We start from the raw sequence: 23,613 nt of genomic DNA, 5'->3' as shown, positions 1-23,613 counted from the left end.
GAGCCAGGGGCCTCTCGAACCATACTGATATCCATCTTATTTAAAATGTGCTTGAAAAAGAAAATGGAATTATTTTACTCCCTTTTCCTGATGTTTCTCATCCATAAGATGGGAGACCTTACATAGAACCACCTCCTGAGGAAAGGTGCCCATGGACTATCTTTCAAAGAACTAAATATGCTCAAACTGCCAGARGTGGCAGCAATACCACTAGCGTCATAAAATAGCCTAATATTAGAGCAATCACTGAAAAATTCAGGCTCGTTTCACCATGTAGGAAATTAACTGTGCCTCATTTGTACTTGAAAGAGCTTGTCCCAAAAATGAGACTGTAGACCACCTGAAGACAAACATAAAAGGGAGAATGCCACATTCTGYTGAATTTACTATATTAGCATAAAAGATTCATTGTACTATGAAGACAGACACAAGAGTGAATGTGACTGTGAAGTCTGCTAGCTTGTTTTCATCATCATGATCATCTGAGATGCATTTTAATTGGTTTAATCACCTTGTCACTTGTTAGAGAATATATATACTCTCATGTGTATTCTTGAAAGTAAGCTTACTTTAAAAAAAATATATATTAAAAAATGTGTAGTGTTTCTTCTCAGAGTCTCCTACTTGGGACTTTTTTGCAGTATCAGATGCACTGTCTTTTAAACCTTAAATATTTATTGGGCCAGTGTGAGAACAATAGTGGCTCTGTAATGTGGGCCTAAGTTACTGTGAATACACGGTCTGAAGGTCCTGGCAATTGCACTAACCTGCCAAAATATGAGTAGTTTGGCTGTAGAAACCTAGTTTTCTTAAGAAAAGTAAATTACAGGGATTTTTGTACCTGATATTTAGTTTTCAATGCAAAATGTGTTTTCCAGATCAAGGACCTAGCTCAGATCCCATATTTTCCTTTTCTATTGGTGTATTCTATCATACTCCAAAATTACAGTAGTGCAGACTAGGACAAGTCAAGGTCTTTGAGTACAATTCTATCCTCAGCTACTTGCATGCAGCTCTTTCCTTGGACACTTGCACAGGCAAGAGGATGGCATTTTAGCCTAAGAGATAGTAAAATGTTAACAACTRTTCAACACTGTATGTGATATTAGTATAGCTAAAGTAGCTCTGCCACCAATATAACCTGGCAGAATTAATACTCTTACAACAAAACATCTCAGCAATGAACACTACAGTAGAATAAGATTAAACAGCAACCTAACCTCTATCATGAAAAATAATCCATCTGAAATAACCTGGACACAAGGCAGATATGGCAGTATCGAAATCAGTTGTTTCCCTGTTGACAAAGGGTTAGGAGGGAATGGCAGAAGGGTACTTCCCACAGYTCTCTCTCACAAAGAGAGGTAATATCCCCCAAGACTTTTCATCTTCTTGGGTGATGCAAGTGTATTACACTATTGTTTAGGTAAGACATAATACAAACATCTTTATCTGCTACTATCAGATAAACAGAACTAAATTCACCAAGGACAGTCACAATCATGGGCTCATCAGAATAAATGAGAAAAAAAATAAGAAATATTATTTAACTTTTAGAGTTCTGAATCATGGCAGGGAAGTTGAAACTGGTTTTGAGAATAGCTAGACAGTACACTCAAGAGTCTGGAGGTCTAGCTCTGCCAGGGCTTGGTGAGTAACCTTGAACAAACAGCTTGCTTCCATTTGACCTAACTTCCCTATCTGTAAGAGAGAGAGGATGATACCAACCCCCACTGTAACTTGTTTTAGAATCTACGGGTGTAAAAAACTGCAAGAATTGCAAAATAAAAATGAGAAAGGTTGATAACTGCCTTCATTGTAATAATGTTATATAAGAGACTTCTGTAAGCTATATTCAAGTTAGTGAACACTGTCTTCCTCTACAAGATTCAGCCCAAGTTCAGTATCATGCTGGATTCACAGATTCCATGCTACATTCATGATGATGTATTAGTAAGTAAAACAAGGTTCACCTCTTATTAGATTTGTTTATATCCATTAATTTTTCTGGAAACATCAAATTATTACTGACTTGATTTCTGTTCTAAACCTTACTCAAAGTGTTTAGATTATCTTCTATGTTCTCACTGCACTCTCACTGTGTGCTAAAAAATTCATCAGGAATTCAAATCAAATGTTTAAATTTGATTATGTAGCTACAACCACTAGCTCTTTTTATCTATATTTCAGAATCACAGTTACCTGATATTGCAAGAAACTACTGGTTTTAGTTCTCTGAAATCAGCATTTACATACAGTCAATAAATAGCAACTGAATGCTGAAAAATGGAGTTGGTTAACCATTCAGTAAAAACTAAAAAGAAAGCAAACTTATTAGCAAGAATTAATTTAATTTACTTTTTTGCTGCAATTCTTAGCAGGCCATGTAAGCTCTGTTCATGGCAGTGTAGGTGTTTGTGAAAAGCAGTGTGTTAAAAAAGAACTGAATTATAAATTCCTCCCATATATACTGATTCATTTTGTATATGACTTAAATAAAGAAAATTTTTGGTCTGTCTCTTTTCAAATATAAAGGTATTCTTTTTATGTTATGCAAGATCTACATATTTCAGGACCAAGTACTTCTGCATTACAGTACAATCTCAACAGTCATCATAAGTGAATTTTTAAATTTAGGTCTCACACAGCTTGAGCAATGGTTTGCCACTTGATCTGATCTGATTCAAACCAGTCAAAGCCTTTCAGTTGGCTGCAATGAAGTTTGGATCAGGTTTTTCCTTCTAGACTGCTTTAATGAAAAAGTCATCTCCAAAGAATATGATTTTGTAGAATCAGACCTTAGCTGAGCAATTCTTTGTGTAAGACTATAAGGAACAGAAGATTATGTAGTGTGCTATTATACAGACTCCATTATGTAATGATCTTTATAAAAGTAGATACTCAAACTTCAACAATTATCTGTTGAATAAGTTCATTAACATTAACTCTTTCATTACATTTCACAGATATAAGCATAGATACTAACATGAAAATCAAATTTGCTGCCTTGAAAATATGAAGGAAGCAAAGTCTGACTTTCCTAAAAGCAGGACCAGTAAGTCAGATTAAAATCAACTGAACAAGCAAATCCTCAGCCGGCACACATTGCCAAATTATACCTACAAGAATTACTGTCACTAATTTTCTATTTTACTTACAACAAATCTGTTTCCTCCACATCTTCAAGGTGACCAAAATAATGTAACTGTAAAACAATGTTAAGTAAAGAGGGGCTACCAGTCATATTTTCAGAGGTTAATTCTGATTTAGGATATCCTAACTATTCAATTATTAGCTTGAGACTTTGTGACTTGAGTTGTAAAGAGTCTTCTCGAACATATTTTTAAAGGCTTGCAAGCCTACTCCAATTAAAGATTAAGTGAAATAGCCCATCATGGTAGCTTTAAAAAATGAAGTGGAGAGAGGAACAAAGCAGATCAGAGTTTCCTGCCAATTTTACCATGAAGCAATAAAATGCAAAAATTATTTTGCTGGTATGCATACAGTCTTCCATCCTACAACTGAACTGTATCCTGCCCTGCAGACAAATCTATGGGAAAATCACAACATAACTGGCAGATACTTCTCTACTTGCATTGCACAAATTCCTTTATGGACCATTTCTCTGCAACCATAGCCAAATCTATCCAGGGACTACAAGGAGAGAAAAACAATTCAGAAGCTCTTGGGAATAATAATAATTATAAAAAAAAAAGTCATTATAAACTATTTTTTAATCCTCTTTTAACAGAGAGTGTCATAAAATAAGTCTGGAGTGAATTCCTGAAGTTGTATAAGTTTATATTATTTCTCATTTCTCATGTGTAGGTATTCATACACACACAGCTTCAGGGTAGGAAATCTAAACTACTGTTACTGTAAATTAGATATGGCAATGGAGAAAAAAAATAGAGCAGACCTACCACTTGCCTAACCTAAACTGAATCAGGTCAAAATCCTAGTAGCGTTAAAAATTTCAGCTAATTGCACTGTGCTTCTGCAAACTGTGTATTCAGCAGGCACAGGCTGCTATGGGTACACATATGGCCAAATAAAAGCTGTCATACTGTTATAACATCCTTCTGCAGCAATTGGCAGAAAAGATCCACAGAATCCTAAAAGTYCTTTCTTTACCCAGTGCTGTGAAATGTCATGTTGCACGGTGTATAGCTGTTGAGTGTGCCTGCAACAAATGACAGTTTCCTGCGGAGAGCAGATGTGCCCACATTACATAAAACACATTTCTAAAAGAACAGATACCAACTACATTGTTTTTTAATTAGTTGGTGGTCACTGGAAGTCCCATGTAAGATGTCATCTCATTCTAATTACCCATTTTTCCACTCACCCCTTCATGTGCTCATCATTACTTTTCAAAATGGTATTTGTAATGTTCAGTACTGTAGCACCYAACTTCTGGCCTCTTACAGCATTTTAAGTTCTTTACCCTGAGTCAAGAATCCAGGGTCTGGATCCACTATGATGACTGTCTAACTTTGCCAGGCCTAACTTTCATGGGTCCTAGAACTCCATACAGACTATCTATTATAGCCCCTATCATAGATTTAGACATCAGAGATGGTAATTATGTTTAAAAGAACAGTTCAAACAGCCTAGTGAATCAGACTGCCAGATCCTGGAGCTGATTAAATTTACTTGCCCGTTTTAAACCTAAAAGCTCCTCAGATGTCTACACACAGTGTGAGAAAAGTCCTGCATGTGGTGGTTACACTCAACAGTTAAACATTTTGTAGGATGCCTTTCATGGGTAAGGCTCAAGTGTTCCTTTGGATACAGGGTGCCCCTCTTCGAAAAGGATGTTCTCATCAGCAGTTTGCAGCTGAGGCAACTGAAAAGGGGAGAACTGGTACAAACCTGTTCAGGCTGAGAAGGACAACAGTCTACCCTTAATTTATGTACTTGTAGCATGAACAAAGATCTGATCTACTTAGTGACAGTGACATCATCTTAGGCCTTTAGCCTCCCAATGGGTTACATGGAGAAAATTAATGTCCTGAAATAGAAGAGTCTTAGTTTTATAGAGATATTTAGATACATACGGATATCCTAAATGCTTAGGAGAATTTGCATTTGCATTGGTTTTGCCAGAGATAGTGAGCTAGCAAAAAAATCTGAATCTTAGATCCCCTGATACACTGAAGTAGCATTTCCTTGTCACTGTAGCGTAATGCTTCCTTTCAGCCAGTTTCATTGTCTGTAAAAGAGATTCTGCTTATGTAGGCTAATCTGCAGACACTGACTCACTATTGTAGTCTTTTATGCTAGTAGCCCTTTCCAAAGTAAACACTGGTTCATGTTGATGACATCACTCAGGTTCGGAGGTGACATTATGGCTCTTTGGATCTGAAGGCTGTTAGTACGTTCTACTTCTATCTAAAAATCAGAACACAAAATTGGCCTTTGCTGAAGCGCAAGAAACCATACAATATTCTATGTATTCACCAGGTAACATTTTTTCAGTCACTAGGAATCAGCCTTCAGCTGACTCATATTTTTCGAGGAATGTAGATTCTCCTTTTGTTATTTCTAATTCATAAAGGGAACATTCTCTTTTTACCCCTCCAAGAAAGATGAGGTTTTTGGTGTTCTGAACAACTTAAGGGGTTTTTCTCCACAAAATGAAGAAAAAAATTATGACATTAAATCTGCAATAGTAATATAGATAATTCTATATTCAGAAATAGAAATATAAAACAGGTATTTCTGCAAATGGGTTATCAACTTCAAGAGGTCTCAGAATCATGCAGGAAGCCAGAACCAAGGGCTGCAGCAACATTTCTGCAATACCCTTCATCTTTGAGGTAGAAGTTCTGCTTGTAAGAGCTGGTGGACAGAAGTTGGACAGAAGTGCTGCTCCAATTACCACACATTTCCAAGAAAGCAAAATAATCAGAGACATGTGATTTAGGAACCAGACTGTTGGATGACCAAAAGACTATGCTTGCAATGCCTAGTTTAAGGAAGATTCTTCTGATGTCACTTCTTCTAATGAGGCTGAGCTCATAATGTGCCCTTGTGGCCAGGAAGGCCAATGGTATTGTGGGGTGCATTAGGAAGAGTGTTGCCAGCAGGTCAAGGGAGGTGATCCTGCCCCTCTACTCAGCCCTGGGGACGCCTCATCTTGAATACTTTGTACAGTTCTGGGCTCCCCACTACAACAGAGACATGCAACTACTGGACAGAGTCCAGCGTAGGGCTATGAAGATGGTCAGAGGGCTGGAGCACCTGCCCTATGAGGAACGGCTGCGAGAGCTGGGCCTCTTCAGCCTGGAGAAGAGAGGACTGAGGGGGGAATCTTCTCAATGTGTACAAGTACCTGAAGGGAGGGTGTCAAGGGGACGGGGACAAACTCTTTTCAGTTGCCCTGTGTGACAGGGCAAGAGGCAATGGGCGGAAATTGAAGCACAGGAAGTTTCTTGGGGTATACACCTTTACTGTCTGCAAAATGCAAAAAAGGTAGCAGCTTGCTTTCAAATTCTTTCTGCAACTTTACTTCTTTATACTGTTTTCTCATTATCCTTGGTTTCAACACTAATCTGCAGCAGTCAGGGGAGTAATTAGAACTTAGGGCGTCCCATAGTACCTTTCTGACCTTGTAAGACTTCAATTCATCTCGGAAGCCAGCTTACCTATAGTATACTATGCTTTTCTTAGTGCCGTTGTTAGTATCTTCTGTACAGCAAAACTACAGATCACTAGTTCCATCCTTCTGATATTCATCTCACAGCCTTTGTYATTTGTTTACACAGAGAGCAGTGTGGAGAATTTACACAAAATAGCAACGTCCATTCAGTTTTGCCTGAGTCTCTAAATACAAAYAACCACAATGGGCTAGATCCGGCACCATAATTTACACAGAACTTTATGCCACAGTTAAGTCACATTTTTTCAGTTGCATGTTATAAACAGAAACTTATGCATACATATTTGGATTCTTTGATCTTCCTGGTTTATACAGCCTTACCTAGATTATATAAAGCAAAACCAGAGCAGGAAGAAACCCTGACAGCGATATGACTAAGATCTAAGTGTGGCATGGTGACAAACACATGGAAAGATAGGTAAAATTAAAGATAGAGTTGCTGGGACTCAGCTCTTCACCGCATGAATGTTTTCCTAAATAATATGGAACAGTTCCAGCAAGAGAGGTTGAATAACACACTCCAGAAGAGCTGATTGCTTAGTGGGCATAGATCACTTCTGTGATGCATGTTTCAAATTCTGCAAATAACATATATAAAGTGAAGAACCRAAAAATCTGGTTCCTCATGTACCCAATTAAGTGCTCTAACTATTGGATTAYTTGCTAACTGAAACTTCCTCTGCTGTCTCTCTTCTTCACCTTTTACTTCCTTTTCCTTTTCCCTTTATTTCCTGACAGCAGGGCTAGTTCATTTATGCCAGACAATGCAAAGCAGAAAAGGTACATTTCTTTCTTGAGTTTTAGTTTGTTTGTTTTAAGGAAAAGTTTTCTCCTCGGAATACCGATTAAAAATATTCCACACATTTTCCCATGCACTGAAAGAGAAAGCAGTCAGTATCCTAAGACTTTACTGAAGGCTAGCATTCATAAGTACGAAGTATGTGAAATGAATGGACAAGATCACCCAGATTTCTGTGAAAAAAAAAAAAAAGATCATAACTTTCATGCCATTGATGCTACCAGCTTCCTGTAGAGAAGCTGGAAATACTAAAGAAAACACAAGAGCGTATAAACATCCTGGTTTAAACTAACACAAACAGATGTTTCACCTATTCTGGGAGTATCAACTGAAATAAAATGCTGAACTATTAGTATTTGAGATTGTTCTTTATTATGCATGTCATAATCTTTTATTCTTTGGTTGTACTATCTCAGGGYTATATACATATCTGAGTAGCTGCCTATGGAGAGGGCACAATCCTTCTAACTTGACAGATGAATGGAAAGCCTAAAACATTATCAAAGAGAAAGGGCTATCATTTAATTTCACAGAAAAAAAAATAGATTAATACTGCTTTTGCCGAAGTTGGGCTGACGAAATATTCACAAATAGCAATAGCAGTAAAACASGTTTGAAGATCCTGCTGTGATCAAAAAGCTTATAGATCCAGGACTTTCTTCAAGGATGGATGAAAAACAACAGTTAATCATTGATCAATCTCCTGTGAAGCATGTCAGGTAGACAAAGTTTCCCCTGTTGTCAGGGGAGTATTGAACTGACAAGTGAAGCAAAGTATCATTTATCAAATATGGACTTGCAGTGCACGGAGATAAAGAGCTTACCAATCCTATGATTCTATGATGTGGGAGAAATGTCCTAAAAGGTGGCAAAAAATATTAGAGGCTTGTGCTGCCTGGATGCTGATGATAAAAACAAACACTATTTTCTTCTGGAAAGCATTAAAGCACCTATTTAAACATAGAGCATTAATTAGATAAACACCTTCAAGTAAAAGCAGACTATTTTTCTTGGATAAATACCAAAGCCCTTGCCAAATTCTGATTATACAAAAATTAGCCACTTTTGAAGGACGTGAGCACAGCAGAGTTCTGTGGAATTTGCAACATGGATAAGGCTATTAATCCATTAAATCCGGTTGCCTGCTGCTGAGTGGCCAATTCCTGAGGCTTTAGAGAAAAGCAGGCAAAGTAACAGGAAAATGAGCCACCAAGAACCCAACATAAGGCACCTAGCCAATTGTATAGTTCTGTACGTATTTATTTATAAAGATTTACAAACAATAGGAACCCATCCAGCATTCCAGGAGCTTTCATGATAATTTAAAACTCATAATGTCAGACTGCAAATTCTGTAATACACTGAAGTAGGCACAAATAATATACTCCAAAACTAAAGGAAACGGCATTGCAAAAAATAAAATCATGAATTGAGTAACGCCCTCACATTAAAGACTTTTCTTAAGGGATAGAGGTGAAACAATAAATCACGCTCTTGTTATTATTGGATTATCAGACTACCTGCTCAGGTAATAGATAATGTAACTCTCATAAAATAACACACACGGGTAAAACACATGACAGTCCATGCAGAGATTACTGATATGTCATATCTTATCTTAAATATTTGATGGCTCATATAATTTTTCAAGACAGATGCATCTCCAAGAATACCACTAATACTTCAATAGCTACTATTAAATAATAAGACTAGAACATACATCCTACAGCATCCAAAAGCTTGGGTTTCTCCATCATCACCTCAGACTATTTTACTTAAATTTTACGTTTCAGAAGTTCACTTTTCTATTCTATATTCTGAAGCTTACTGAAAGTACTAATACGTACCACTAAACCTTTCCATAAACAATTCTAAGAGAATGCAAAACAAGTGGTAAGCACAAGATACAACATACCATTTGTTTGCGATGGCTTTACACATCCATCCCAAACACCTGTGTGATACCTTCACATCACACTGCTAAATCTTCCTTCTAGCATGCAAAAAAAAATTTTTTTTTGGTAGTCCTATTTCATACAAACATACCTTTGATATTCTGGTCTGGACCAATGAAACAGAGGCATGTGCTATAGATGTGTGATTCTTAAAGCAATGCATGTAAAAAATTAGCAAATAAAGCACCATACTGCTAATGTGTAAGCAAAGCATTGTGGAGAGGAAACAAAGAATGGGTTACAAAATATCTGAACTCTGTATGCACATAACAATATATGAAATCAAATGCAATTGTGTGGAGACACATTCTACAGAAATGGAACATTATGATGTTGCTGGTAAATAAAAGCATTATGATCTTTTCTTAAAAGTATAGACTATGGCACCACTTTTATTTGGACTGATTTCTAGTACCTTGTCCAAAGTTTCTCATTTATACACARTCATGTTGTATGTCAGTCATCTGTGTACTGCTATAAATCCAGATTGAAAGATAAAATCACTCACAAAATCGTAGGCGTACAGCTCATAACGGTATGGAAAATTCTGTTGAATGATAKATACATAATGTACCTGGACTAGAAGTACATCATCATTTGAAAAATAAATATGGCAACCACATAGGAACTCTTCCTGAAATACTTATTCTATGCTTAGGCAGAATTCACCTTGACTTTAATGGGAGACGACATAGCCATAATTACCACGAAAGGTTAATACTGCAAATTACAACAGCAGAAACCTGCAATACTCTCTAAGCCACACGAGTTTTCTGCTTTACTTCTTTACAATGACTTTTTCTGCTTTGCTACAGAAGAGAGGCACACTGAAAAAAGTAGCAGAAGACTGCTAGCAAGTTTTCACTATTTGGTACACAACATAACTATTATTTTATTTAAAAAAAATTGGAAACTCTCACCAACTAAAATGAAGTTTTCTGTGGGTATCACACTTGACAATGGTATTTCTCACTGTGGTAACAGTAAGTGGGAGCCTTCCTTAGTTATCTGCCTAATCATTTACCCACTCACACTAGTTGCCCAGCAACTAGCCATCAAGGACCTAAAGTTCTTAGCCACCCCCGTTTTAATACTGGAACAGCAAGTTAGAATTACTATGTGAGTAACTTCTTCCTGGTGAGATGTATTTCCATTGTCATAGCTGCAGAAAGGAAATCATGTGACTGGAGAATCCAGTACTTTCACTCTGCGACCAGTTCATTTTCCCTGCCCTCATACTGACCCTTTACTGACTGGCTACTTCAATATTGTTAGGTGCTGTCGAATATTCAATCCATAGTAAGAGAAACAAAYATTTGTCACTTACGTTCTTGAGTCATCCCACAGCACACAGTAGGGATTCAATGTACCCTAAAAAGTAAGCAAATAAAACCATTAGTTACTGGTATACAAAAGATATATCATGCTTGACCTAATAATTTATTCTGATCTTCTCCTACAAATGCTTACACTCTCATGAATTGGTACCAGTGAAATTGCAAATGGTAAAGATTATTTCTAGCAACATATTTAAAAAGCATTTGAATCTGAAAGCAGAGTATCTCCAAATTATATCCCTTTGACAAGATAAGCACAAAGTTGTTAATTAGATATATCCCARTAAGTTAAGCCTTGATTTGACCAAACATTCCTGGGTGTGCTCAGAACTGAACAGCAGGTCTCTGGAGAACTTGGATGTTAAAACAGTAATGTCTTGCGCATATCTTGGGCAAAATGGCTGGATGCTGAGACTTCAGATGACCTCACATTTGATACCTATGCACTTTTGTCATCCTAGGGCTAAACCAGCAGAGATTTTTTGTTCTTTTTTTTTTTGTTGAGCTCTACCATTCCATCTCCAATCTCCTTCAAGTCAGTGGAAGATTTCTGATGATTTAGAACTTGATAGGAATCTTGTTTTATTATACATCATTAAACTGTGGGTAAAGTTTTAGGAAACTGAAATTTATTTATTATTCATCTCATTTATTTTCCTTCCTGTGAAGAGTTAAGACAAAATTGAAACCCAAGTTTTAGTCCTAATCCTATAAATATTCCTTTAACAGAACTCAGACTGACTTAGTAGCCCCTGACTAACTAAAACCTGCAAAATTATATTCCTATTCATCATAAATGTTGGATATTCATAGAACTCAGAGCTATATAAATACATTAGCTATAAATGCAGAACAGCAACACATTCAATAAAATCACAAGCAATTTGAAGAAAAAGGTGAAATGAACTATTTTCTTAGGTGTAACTTGTTAAGTTCACTTAGACACAAGACACTCCAGTATAATTTTATTCTGCAATGTGTTTTATTTATAGAAAAAAAGATGGTAATCTGTGAAACAAAACATCTATTAAATATTTGAATTCTTCCATCCACCTCTTATTAAAGACAAAAAGGTCTGTTTGAAGAGGTCTGTAACAGAGTTATTTACAGGAATTTTGATCCTCTACTTCAATAATTTGCTGACTGCGTTGAATTCTATGAATAGAGTATAAATATTTAAAACCAACATATACTTATGGCACTTTATATTAACATAGCACTGTACAAACATAAATAAAGGATGTTCCATTCCCTGAGGAATTTATATTACGAAAAGAAGAGGAGTGAAGAGGGCACAGGACAAAGCATTGAATAAAAGGCACATAAAGATTTAGAGACCATGTCCTACATCACCCGCCAGAAGTGTTCAGCTACATTGATGGAACAGGAGATAGAAGAGTAAGACTTAAGAAAAACAAAACAATGGTGCAGAATTAGTCTTTTTTTATTTTTTTTTTTTAAAAAAGAGGCATTAATTTGAGTCCTAAGGCTATGTGAAGAAATCCATCTCCATGCAACCTGATATAGYCGTAAACCTATTTGAAATGTACTCCTATAGCTAAATTGTAATATGACGTTACAGATCCATCTGGATCTGTTTTTCCTAAGAGTGGATGTTAGACAGTTTGTGGTACCTATTTGCACAGCACAAGAAGAGAGAATTCAAAAATGCTTCAAGAAAAAGCAACAGAAAAAAGAAGTTCCATTCTATAAAATTCCCCTAAACATAAGGAAATAACAGTCTTTGCAGAAATCTGAAACACAGTAAAAACATGTCACTGTCAGTCATAGGCTTCACTGTTTGGAATGGATTCAGACAAAAAAGTGAGTATGTTTGACCCTTGCAGTTATTAAGGAAAGATAAAGCAGGATAAATACTACTCCTATTCCTTAAAAAGGTCTTGTATGAGGGTTTGCACTGCCAGGTACAGATGCTAGCAAGGCCACAGCAGCCTTTTTGTTTGATATCTATGTCAAACATCTTTCGAGCATTGCAGGCACCACAAGAAGCTTGTCTTCCCGTTTTCTTCTTAGCCTTTAACCTATTTATTCCCCTTTTCACCGTATTTCTGGGTCTGGCTTCTTGGCAATATCTCCCATACTGCAGCTGATGATCCAACCCATCCCATGAGGGCAGCAACCTTTTATCAAAGTTCTTGCCAGTTAATCACTTAGCTGCAGCTAACGAAGCAGCTACTGTGCTAATGTTTATGACTGTTGCAGTAAAGATTTACACACTACAATACAGGACTTGGATAAACTCAACAGAGACTGATATGTTTGAGTGTGTGCATATCTCTCTGCCTGGCACATAAAACTGAACTTTCACGATGCGATTGGCAGCTTTGAAAGCTATGCAGCACAATGCCAACTGCTTTCAGTTTCATTAAAAGCTTGCTGTCCTATGCTACTGCTGGCTTGCTATTTTAGTGTCTCTTGAGTAAGTGTTCTGTGAAGTTAAAAGATGTTTGTTCATATTCTCTCTAGAGCAAATAGTTGCTGTTTGCACAGTTTTTAAAAGATTAATTTTGGGGTCTCTTCAGTTGAGCTACTGGAAAATGTGTTCATACATTCATTAATATGTGGCCACAGTGAATAACAGTAGGTATCATGTTTTCTAAATAACAAATTGCAACCTTCTCATATGGTCAATTTRATATGTGAATTTATCTGAAAATCCAAATACCATGCTATATTCCAAACGTGATATACAATTGCGATTTAAACTTCCTCCACAAAATAACCCTTTGTTTTTACTAAATGCCTAAATTTTAACATAAAATGCAGCACTAATGATAAATTTTTGAGTATATAAATACTTTAAGCACATTTGAACTAAACTTATTAACTCTTATTAAATTATTATATATTTCCACAACTTTTTTCATAATCACTTAGCTAATATTACTTACTTTAGTCAATAGGTACCGAGGTAAAAGAACAAATGGGTGAGCATACTCCCATATATGAATAAACATACTTAGGGGTTGCTTAAAAATTAGTCATTAAGTCTAAGTGGTTACACACCACTCTGAATAGTGAGCATTTCAAAACCAAAGGTTTGAAAAGAACAAAMATGACAAGAGGCATTCCAAACAAAGTAAATGAAATCGAATGTCTCTATTTTATTTTCCATTTAATAATTAGTCATGTTTAATTGGCATCATGATTAATTTGTGAGTCATTAATATAGAATGTTCAAAATCTAAATGTACAGTAATATTATCTTTATCTTACTTTTTTCATGCAGAAGACAATGCCTGTTGCATAGTAATATATTATAATTAAGTGTTCTTTTCAGACGAGAAAATTATGGCAAAAAAGATTAGAATTAGATTCAATCTCAAAGTGTTCATTTTTAGGTTTAGGAATTTGTTGCAAAAACTCAATGCCTGGATTAAAGTATAGGACAAAAATTGAGCCAAAAGACAAAAAAACCTGTCTGGAATCTATTGACAAGGTTATTGTCCTTAACATGAACTCGTACAATACTCATTACTATTCTTTTACAGAAAGACTGACAAAGCCAGGTGGTGATTGATGTCTTTAAATTGCCTTTTTAGATAATGAAATTTTATCTCAAAGRTTTGGAAACTTGGTAAAAGCCTGTTCTGTAAGTTACTGAAGTTGATCAAAAAATCCCTTTAGAAATTTTCAAGAACTTCAGACTGAACATAGACTCAGTCTTTCTTTAKTCTAGTCTTGTTTGTGTAGTGCTGTTTTTAATAGCTTGTGATGGGCTTATCAGTATTTTGAATGATGACACATAGCTAACTATTATTATTTTATTTGTTTACTTTCCATGCTAGGTGGAGAGGAACCTCATGAGGTTCAACAAGGGCAAGTGCAGGGTCCTGCACCTGGGGAAAAATAACCCTAGGCATCAGTACAAGCTGGGGGCTGACCTGCTGGAGAGCAGCTCTGCCAAGAAGGACCTGGGAGTGCTGGTGGATGACAAGTTGACCATGAGCCAGCAAGGTGCCCTCGTGGCCAAGAAGGCCAATGGTATCCGAGGGAGGTGATCCTGCCCCTCTGCTCAGCCCTGGGGACGCCTCATCTCGAGTCCTGTGTCCAGTTCTGGGCTCCCCACTACAACAGAGACATGGAGCTACTGGACAGAGTCCAGCGTAGGGCTACGAAGATGGTCAGAGGGCTGGAGCATCTGCCCTATGAGGAACGGCTGCGAGAGCTGGGCCTCTTCAGCCTGGGGAAGAGAAGACTGAGGGGGGATCTTCTCAATGCGTACAAGTACCAGAAGGGAGGGTGTCAAGGGGTCGGCACAAACTCTTTTCAGTTGTCCCGTGTGACAGGACAAGAGGCAATGGGCGGAAATTGAAGCACACGAAGTTCTGCCTGAACGTGAGAGTGACAGAGCCCTGGCACAGGTTGCCCAGAGAGGTTGTGGAGTCTCCTTCTGTGGAGATCTTCAAGGCCTGCCTGGATGCAACCCTGTCTACCATGCTCTAGGCGACCCTGCTGAGCAGGGTGGTTGGATTAGAGATCTCCAGAGGTCCCTTCCAACCTTACTGATTCTATGACTAATGACAAAAGTAATTATAACCTTAYTCTTTTCCTACCCTCTACCCCAGAGTTTTCCAATTAGTCATTTCTATTTTGAAAGCCAGAAGCCATACTCTAATATTCCTTATCTACAATCCACATGAATAGTACCACAATTATTGTTAAAATAATGGGAATTTAAAACTGAAATTGAGAAATATCATAAACTCTTCTCAATATCTGAGATCAAAGCAAATATTTTATTTCAAAAAGAGTCTTTCTTAAAAATGGGATTAATTTTTGGTCTACATCAGAATATACTCACTCCATTAAGTTTTCAGTGAAATTTGTTTCTTGCAAGAACAAAAATTATGCAAGAAATTGCAATTTTTATTAATATAGCTGATATAACTTATACTGGAGGAAAAAAAAAACTCCCCCCGTAGGAACTCCTAAAAATAAACAGGCAACTCTGAAAAATCTCCTCAATTCCTCATCAATAAAACTCTAATCTTAATGTGAGGTACTACAGGTAGGAATCAGGGGAGTTTATATCCCTCCACTCTTTCTTTTTTTCTGCTTGACTTTGTAATAAATAATCAATGAGATTTCCTCATAGTATCTTTTTCCTGGGAACTGAATAGTGGACCATAATGACGACTGGTGGCAAATTAGTCAGTCTCTTCCAACATGGAGTAAAACGTGAATTAAAGATCTAGAGTTTAAAGAGATTCTATCACACCTTCGCCTGAAGCCACTAAGTCAAATCTGCTATTGAAGGAAACACTTGGAATTCCACATGCTCAAGCTGAATTGTTCCTGTGAGACCATTTGGCCCATTGACTATAACAAAAAGTCATAGCTTTACAATCCTTACCTAACAATACTATTTACTAAAGCTTTAATAGCTGTTTCTTCTCTAATTGTCTCTTTACGACTTTATTTAAAGTAAACTCTAACTCTTAGTAATAAAAAAAATGAGTTCATATTTTATGCCTTCACATAAATTACTCTAAAGTCTATTATATATCATTCTTTCCCAGATATCTTACATRCTGACAGCCTAAAGGAAAATGTTACTGTGTATTTTTTCATATCCAATTACTCATAGAATTATTTCAGATTCAAAACATTTTTAGTATAACACTACAGGATGAAGAATACAGAACTAAAAATAATTGAATAAAAATCCATTAAATTTATAAAAAATCCAAGCTAAATTGGATCCATAGTATTTTTTTCAAAAATCTACTACAAGATGCCAGGTACAAAGAGGCTTTTGAATATAACATAATGAAAGAAAAAGAAGGAAAGGCCTGAAGCACTATTTGGCTCTGTGACCTACACAAGTAACAAAAGATTAAGTATTCAGCACAATCTTACATTATCAATTTTATCTATGAAAGCAGCTAATGGATAGTTTTCTATAGAAACTGCTGTTTAAATGAAAACCTCAAAAATCACAGAATAATTAATTTTGTTCTACATTTACACATGCATGAAACAAGCATACATTCCCTTCAAAATATACTAAAATATTCCTGGGCTTAAGTTTTAGCAACTCAACGGGATTTTATTAAGAGATATTTAAAACAATTCTTTGTATGATTCTTTCTCTCACATGATCTGATAGGTACTCTTGGAAATGCATCTGTTCCTGTCTTTGTACTCACGTTAGACAGATGTGCCAGTTCTATCTCTAGGAAAGAATCCGTAGTTTTGGGTTCAGGTCGTATAGTGACAACGATGATTTTTGAGTTAACAACTGTAAAATTCCTGAAAAAAATCACGTAAAAATGGAAAATTTAACTTAACAGCATTAAATGAGGCTGCTGCTATTACATTAGAAGAAGCATCCCATGGATATTTTCAACAACTTTCTGTGCCAAATATTTAGTGAGAAAATATACTTGTTTGGAAGTGGTAAAACAGTCGCTAGTTACCAACCATACTTAACGCATTAAAGATTGAAGAGGAACAAAGATAGCAGAAGCGCCAGTCTTCAAGTATGATTTACTAATCATAAAGGCATATTGATGACACAGACATTCAGGCAACATTTAAATACACATCCTCCAGTTCTCTCAAGGCAGACCTGCTAGTTGTGTTCTATATGAGACAGTCATTTTTCTTTCAAAGTGCTGTGYTGGCTTTTTTTTCTGACTGTTAACTGTAAAAACCTGAAGATGGATGAGTTCCATGGAAGCATCTACATATCCATTAGTTCTACACTGCTTTTGTGAAAAATAAAAAACCCATACTCGCYCAATTTTTTGAAAAATCATTGCTTTTAGTAAACGAGTGGGCAATTTCATCATCTAAATATTTTTTAATCTATAATCCATGGTTGTGCTCTGATAGAAATCCCACTGAAAACAATCAGAATTTCTCACTGATGCCAGACTTGATTAGGTGTCAGTAATGTAKATATGTAATCTGTAGATGTAGATAACATGGCACATGCTTACCCACAATAGTATTTTCTGTTAATTTTCTCTAATTCATCACCTAGCTCTCTTTTTATGCAAAATATCTATCAGTACATATTGCGGCTGCCTTTCTAGGACAGATCTAGTATTTCCAGGGTTGTGTTAATACAGACATAAAGAGATGTTGACATGATGTTCATGTCTGTGATCCTTGCTTTTTATGACCCCCTCAGGCTTAGAACAATCACCAGCTACCACATTGACTGTTTTTGGTAATCTTTATGATGTTTCCTTTGCATATAATGCTGCTTTCAATAAAAAAAACTGTGCAGATCACATAGAAAAAAGGATGAAACATCACAGAAAGACTTACTCACAGGTAGGTATTATTAATCAAACAAAAATCTAGATAGTCTAGATATAATTATAATACACAGTATCAACTTTTTTTTGTTTGTTTAATTGTTTGTTTTCTCTGGGGAAATGGTATTTTAGAGAGGATTCCATTTTGCTGGATCACTAAGACAAGAATCACCATGTCTATAGTAATGGAAACTTAACTCAGCAGATAGCACAAGGAATGAAATGATTGATTCTCTTCAGGAAGGGTGAACTCTAATCCAGTGTTTCTCCAACAAAACATATAATGGAAAAATAATGGAAGAAACTTTCTATTTGGTTTAATTCCTGTTTCTCCACTTTGTTTGTATTTAGTTATCTCACACATTTATTGACAAAACATCTCTCTCTAGCAGACTAGCATTTAATGCTGGGCTAACTCAGTGCATTCTGTAGAGACAGAGTAATGAAACTACCACTAACCTTAATGCATGTACAGTAGCTGAATACCCATAAATATTCCCAAGTAAGACATAATTAAAAAAACCCAAAATGAAAACTCTGCATAAAGAAAAAAACTTTTTCTCTAACAGGTCTTAATAGGTGGAAATAGGGCTTACTAGCTATTAAAAAAATCATCTATTTCAGAAATTTACATAAGTGAATTGCTGATACTTATGTACTTGAACACAGTAAATCTTCGTGACTGACTAATTGTTGTACCTACTTCTGGTACAGTTCTAAYAGTTCTTGGATGAGATCCAAAAGAGCATTTAAAGTGCCTAGAGTGCAACTTAGGTACATAAATTTTGTCTAGCTCTCATAAAAACCCTGCCTAGCTYGTTAGGTTCTCAAGAGTCTCTAGAAGACTTTTTCACCAAAAAATAAATGTAACTGCCTACATTGCTAAGAAATTATGTCTGTACCTSTCACTAGTGTCCTGGCTGGGCTGAATGCCTAGTTATATATCTCATATTTAGCCATTTAGATTAGTCTCTGGAAGAATGTGATCTGGCATGTGTATTCTAAACTCACATAACACAAAAGATACCACTGAATTCAGCTCAAAGCATTGCAGTCACAACAATTTCCTTCAGAACCATTAGTGCCAGTGGTATTTTTGTTGAAGACCACTTTTTGTACAGCAGCTTAGTGCTGAGAATACTTTTCCAGGAATTTCAGTAATCAGCTTTTACAAAACTTTCCTGGAGGCAGAATATATGGGTTGCAATCCCTCTCATACTTGGAATGACATCTCACACTTCCTGGCAAGTGCATTATCTTATAGATTATTATATGACAGGTGGAGAGTGACTTCACCATTACCTCTTTCTCCTTCATTCATCTTTTTTAAAGAAAAGTGAGCCTATCACTGATATCTGAAAGGACAATTTAAGTATCTAAGCCCAGGAAACTGTTTCAAGCTTCACAGAGCCCTGATCAGATCTGTAACTAAATGTTTTTAAGTCTGGGAGAGAGACAAGGTTTCAGATGTAAATTTTTGTTGGCATTCCCTAGAGGCGGGCCTAGCTGTCCGAGCCCACCCACCTGCTGCCCTCTGTCATTTGTGAATTCTACACTAACTCTTCATTCACTGCATAGAGGATGGACTTCTAGRAGCTGGGAGCTAAGCACTTAAGATGGGCAATTCTCAGCATCACCTTGTCTCTTGGTTACCCTAGATTCAGGCCCTAGATTTTATCCATAGCTACGTAGCTTCTCCATGATGGAACTGTGTTTCTAAAGGAACACTGGCTTCACATTCCAGGATTTTCATAAATTTTTTTTGCATAAATTGTTTTTGTAAAATGCCTTCAGATATGTCATAAAAGACATGTTAAACTGGAACCTACAAGAAATCCCTACTTAGAGTAAATAGTGTGATGAAAGATCTGTTTCTTGATTGTTAAAAAAAAAATCTAAAAATCATAAAAAAAAATTTTGATTATAAAAAAAAAATCATTATCTTTAGTGAGATAAGTTGTATAAGATGGCCCTGACTGTCCAGAAAAGCACATGTTAGGGTCAAATTTTGAAACTGACTACTCAGAAAATATAATAAATTTCTTGGTAGTTAATAATTTTTTTATGGTTAAGTAAACCCTTGAAGATTCAAGATAACAAAGTTTATTAGTGTAAACTCTAATGAATTTTCAGAGCTGGTGCCCTAGTGTTTTTTACATCCGAATTTACAAAAATATTAATAAAACAGTTATTTTAGTAAATCTTTTTTTCTATCATGGTATTCTTTTATATCAAGGTATACATGTTTATCCTATGTGATAGGAAATTCAGGCTTTCTTTTCTTTTTAGAATGATTTCACAGTAATCAAGAAATATGAACTTATGAATAAGGCATGTTGCTATCCTAAGACAGAGTGAATGAAGTTCAACGTGTAAACGTTGTGTATATACTAGAAAAAATTAGGGATGCTGTAGTAGAAATGCTATGCAGTAAGAGCTGGGTTCTCTGTCCTCATCTAACAAAGCACATCAACTGGTCTAACAAAGTCTAAGGGCATTTTTGGAGGTACGGCATCTGAAGYGGACAGTTTTAGACAGAAGAAGAGAATGTTTCAGTGAATTAACAGGAAAAGAAAGMTGACTGTGTAAGTGACAAGAATAAGGTTGCAACAGTAAAATCACTGATGCTGTATTTGTTCTTATTTGGTGGGGAAAAGTTAAAATCTACCTTGCTGTATGGCAATATGCAATATATTCCACTAGAGTGTCCAAGAGACTAATTATATATAATATTTTTAGATGAGTATCACACAGAGAATTTTCTGTGAAACATAACAATAATATACACATATTCTGGGATGCAAGGGCTATGGAAATATTACTCAGTCTATAATACTCACAATATTTCATATTTCACTCTACAATTAAGAAAAAAAGATCTCAATGACATTACAAAACAGCAATATAGCAAAGTGTGTTAGATGCACTTTATTTACTTGTGCATGGGAGGAAAATAATTCTAGTTCCGCAAGTGAGAATAAAGTACTTTTTTCTTCCCTGCCCTCCTTTCTACATGGTCCTTGAAATTTTTTTTGAATAACATATACGTACTATTAGGATTATTCATGTTGCTCAGAAAGGTTTGTGCTTTTTTTCTAGATTAATATAATTGCCAAGTTCTCATCTCACGTTGTTTTTACGAGACTTGTTGTTAACAGAGTCCATGCCAGTTAAAACAAGAAAAGTCAAGCCCATACACTAAATTGTAGCTAATTTTGGAACTTGTGAAATATGTTGCATAGAGTGTCCTAGTCAATGAAATCCTCATTATATTCATAGAAGACCTGTGTTGTACCAGATGGGGGTCTCTTTGGTAAGGTGCTTTGAAAGATTTCCCCTAAAGATATATATATTGATAGAAATTTTCTTCTTTGAAAAAAAATCCCCTGTGATAATTCAGAAACTTGCATACCTTTTAGAGCTAATAATAAGAAACGTATAGGAATGTGTTGCCACTATTCTTTGACAGCTACAAAGAACAGAATTTCATACAATCAAATATTTTTTCTCCTGCCCTAATGTCTGAAGAAAACAGGGACAGATCTCATGAGAAGAGTTTAAAGCTCTCTAAATATTTAACTGCAGCCAGAAGAAGTCACSTCTTTCATCAGGTTGTCAAGTCTAAATTAGGTGGCCTTTGAACTCAAACACAAGCCCATCTTTCTTATTTTACCTTGCTTCATTGTTTTGTCTATCTTTATTCTCACTAAGATCATATTTTGTCATTTTATTTAGGACAGTATCACCTAAGATGCTTATCCAGAATTTTATTTATTTTATTTATTTATTTATTTATTTTTAATGTGGTACATTATATATAGCTACCACACTTCTAGGCACTGTATAAAAACTAGATGGTTTTACCTTCGTTCACAATTAAGTGTTCAATTTATATGTAATGCTGTTGTGGTGAAGCACTTCACTATGTTCAGTGTGAACACGGTTATCACAATAATTCTTATTACAGTTAAATAACATTAGCATAAGTACTAATGAGTATAAAATGTACTATAGTCTATGTAGTAAGTATAATATGGTATAATGAGTATATATTATATAAAGTATATAATGCATATAGAAGATAATTGCTTTCCATTTGAAAAACAGAAGCAAACAAAAACATACCTTTTCCAAACCTAGTGAGATGAAAGGAAAAATTTAGTACACTCCTGTTCCCAAACACGTGTAAAATGATAAACCACTCTGAATAAAGGTTCCTTTAAAACTTGCATTTTAGTTCTAATTTTAGAAAAGAGTCTAATGTCTCAACAAACTCAGCCCTAAATATGGTTGCAGGGTTGTTTTTTTTTTTTTTTTTTTTTCCCTCCCAGTTCAGAGTTGTGCCTGAATGAATATTAAAATAGTTTGAATGCATTCAAATTGTTTAAAATTGTGTTGCCTTTATGCAACTATTGCTGCATAAATGATGTTACTATTTTAAGGTCATGATCTTGCATATGATCACCATGGGCAAAAAAATCCAATGTGATACACTTCCTGATGAAGTAAGAGATGTAAGCTGTAAAWGTTTCAGTACAACTTCATTATAAACGTTAAAGAAGTGGAGAGAAGTACAGAGGCACTAAGCTCCTAGCAAAGAAGAGACTGGAGGTACCATGGAATATGTGTTGTATTTTGATATCAAAGATTAATCATGACTTTTATTCCTTATTCTCGTACATAAGGGAAAGTAACACTACTCATTTCCTATTCTTGGACAGATGAGAATTGGATTCAAATAGTACTGAACATATTCAGAGGCAAAGTGGGATATCTTCTTATCTGAACTTCTAAAGACTTCATTTATGAATAGATACATGCAGATTATTACACCATTATGTTTTAGAAGCTCACAAAACCTCTCTATGAGCTGAATTGTACAGAGAAATGTTCAAATTCACTATGGAAATCAATAACCATCTAAAAGTAGAACAGATAAAAGCAAAAGATTGAGAACTGAAATGTACTTTTTCATAGTCCAGAGTACTTAATTTGCTGTACTTTTATGTCCCTGTTCTGCCCCATTTCACTATTTCAGATGSTATTCATTCTGGTGAAAATATAGTGAGGCCTATAAATCTCACTTCTCTAAAGGATGAAATAAATGCCCTGAATGGCTTTTGTTATAAGCAAATACACAGCATTCAGTCATTCACCTTTGTTTTCTGTAAACCAAAATTATCAGCCTGTGAGAGTGGAAAAGGCAGAATCAGGGATTCATGTGTAAAGTAAAAAGGTCTGAAAGGCATACGGCCACCTCAACGCTTCCCTCGGGTTGGCAGATTGTCTTTAAGGTCTGCCAAAAAGGGCTGAATATGACAGCCACTTGGCTGTATTTCTCTGGATATGAGAGAAGAGAACGTCTCTCAAACATCTCGTCCTTCCTGGCTAATTTCAGGAACTGGCACAGCAGCTGAGAAGTGCTTACTGACATTTCAGAAGTGGTTGAGCTGTCACTTACACAGTGCCCTGAGTGTGTGTGGCTCTCATCAGTACACCTAAGTGTCCTGTCGGGACATTAGACRGCTGGAATTGCTTTCTACCTCAGAGAGATTTCTCTCTCTTG

At 35.9% G+C, this 23,613-nt stretch overlaps 1 protein-coding gene across 1 annotated transcript in view; it reads right to left on the bottom strand.

Annotated features, from left to right (window-relative positions):
• ADGRB3 (adhesion G protein-coupled receptor B3) overlaps nt 1-23,613 on the bottom strand; it is a 465,451-nt gene that overhangs the window by 173,516 nt on the left and 268,322 nt on the right. The window contains exons 15-16 of the mRNA XM_085316023.1: nt 16,929-17,031; nt 10,746-10,789 (exon numbers count right to left, since the gene is read on the bottom strand). Of these exons, the coding sequence (XP_085172149.1) occupies nt 10,746-10,789; nt 16,929-17,031 (147 nt within the window). The remainder of the gene's footprint in view (nt 1-10,745; nt 10,790-16,928; nt 17,032-23,613) is intronic.

Source organism: Rhea americana, unplaced genomic scaffold (assembly GCF_003343005.1).
Source record: "Rhea americana isolate MKP2758 unplaced genomic scaffold, rheAme1 scaffold_45, whole genome shotgun sequence".
NCBI classification, from domain to species: domain Eukaryota; kingdom Metazoa; phylum Chordata; class Aves; order Rheiformes; family Rheidae; genus Rhea; species Rhea americana.
This window is presented reverse-complemented; position numbering and strand designations above follow the sequence as displayed.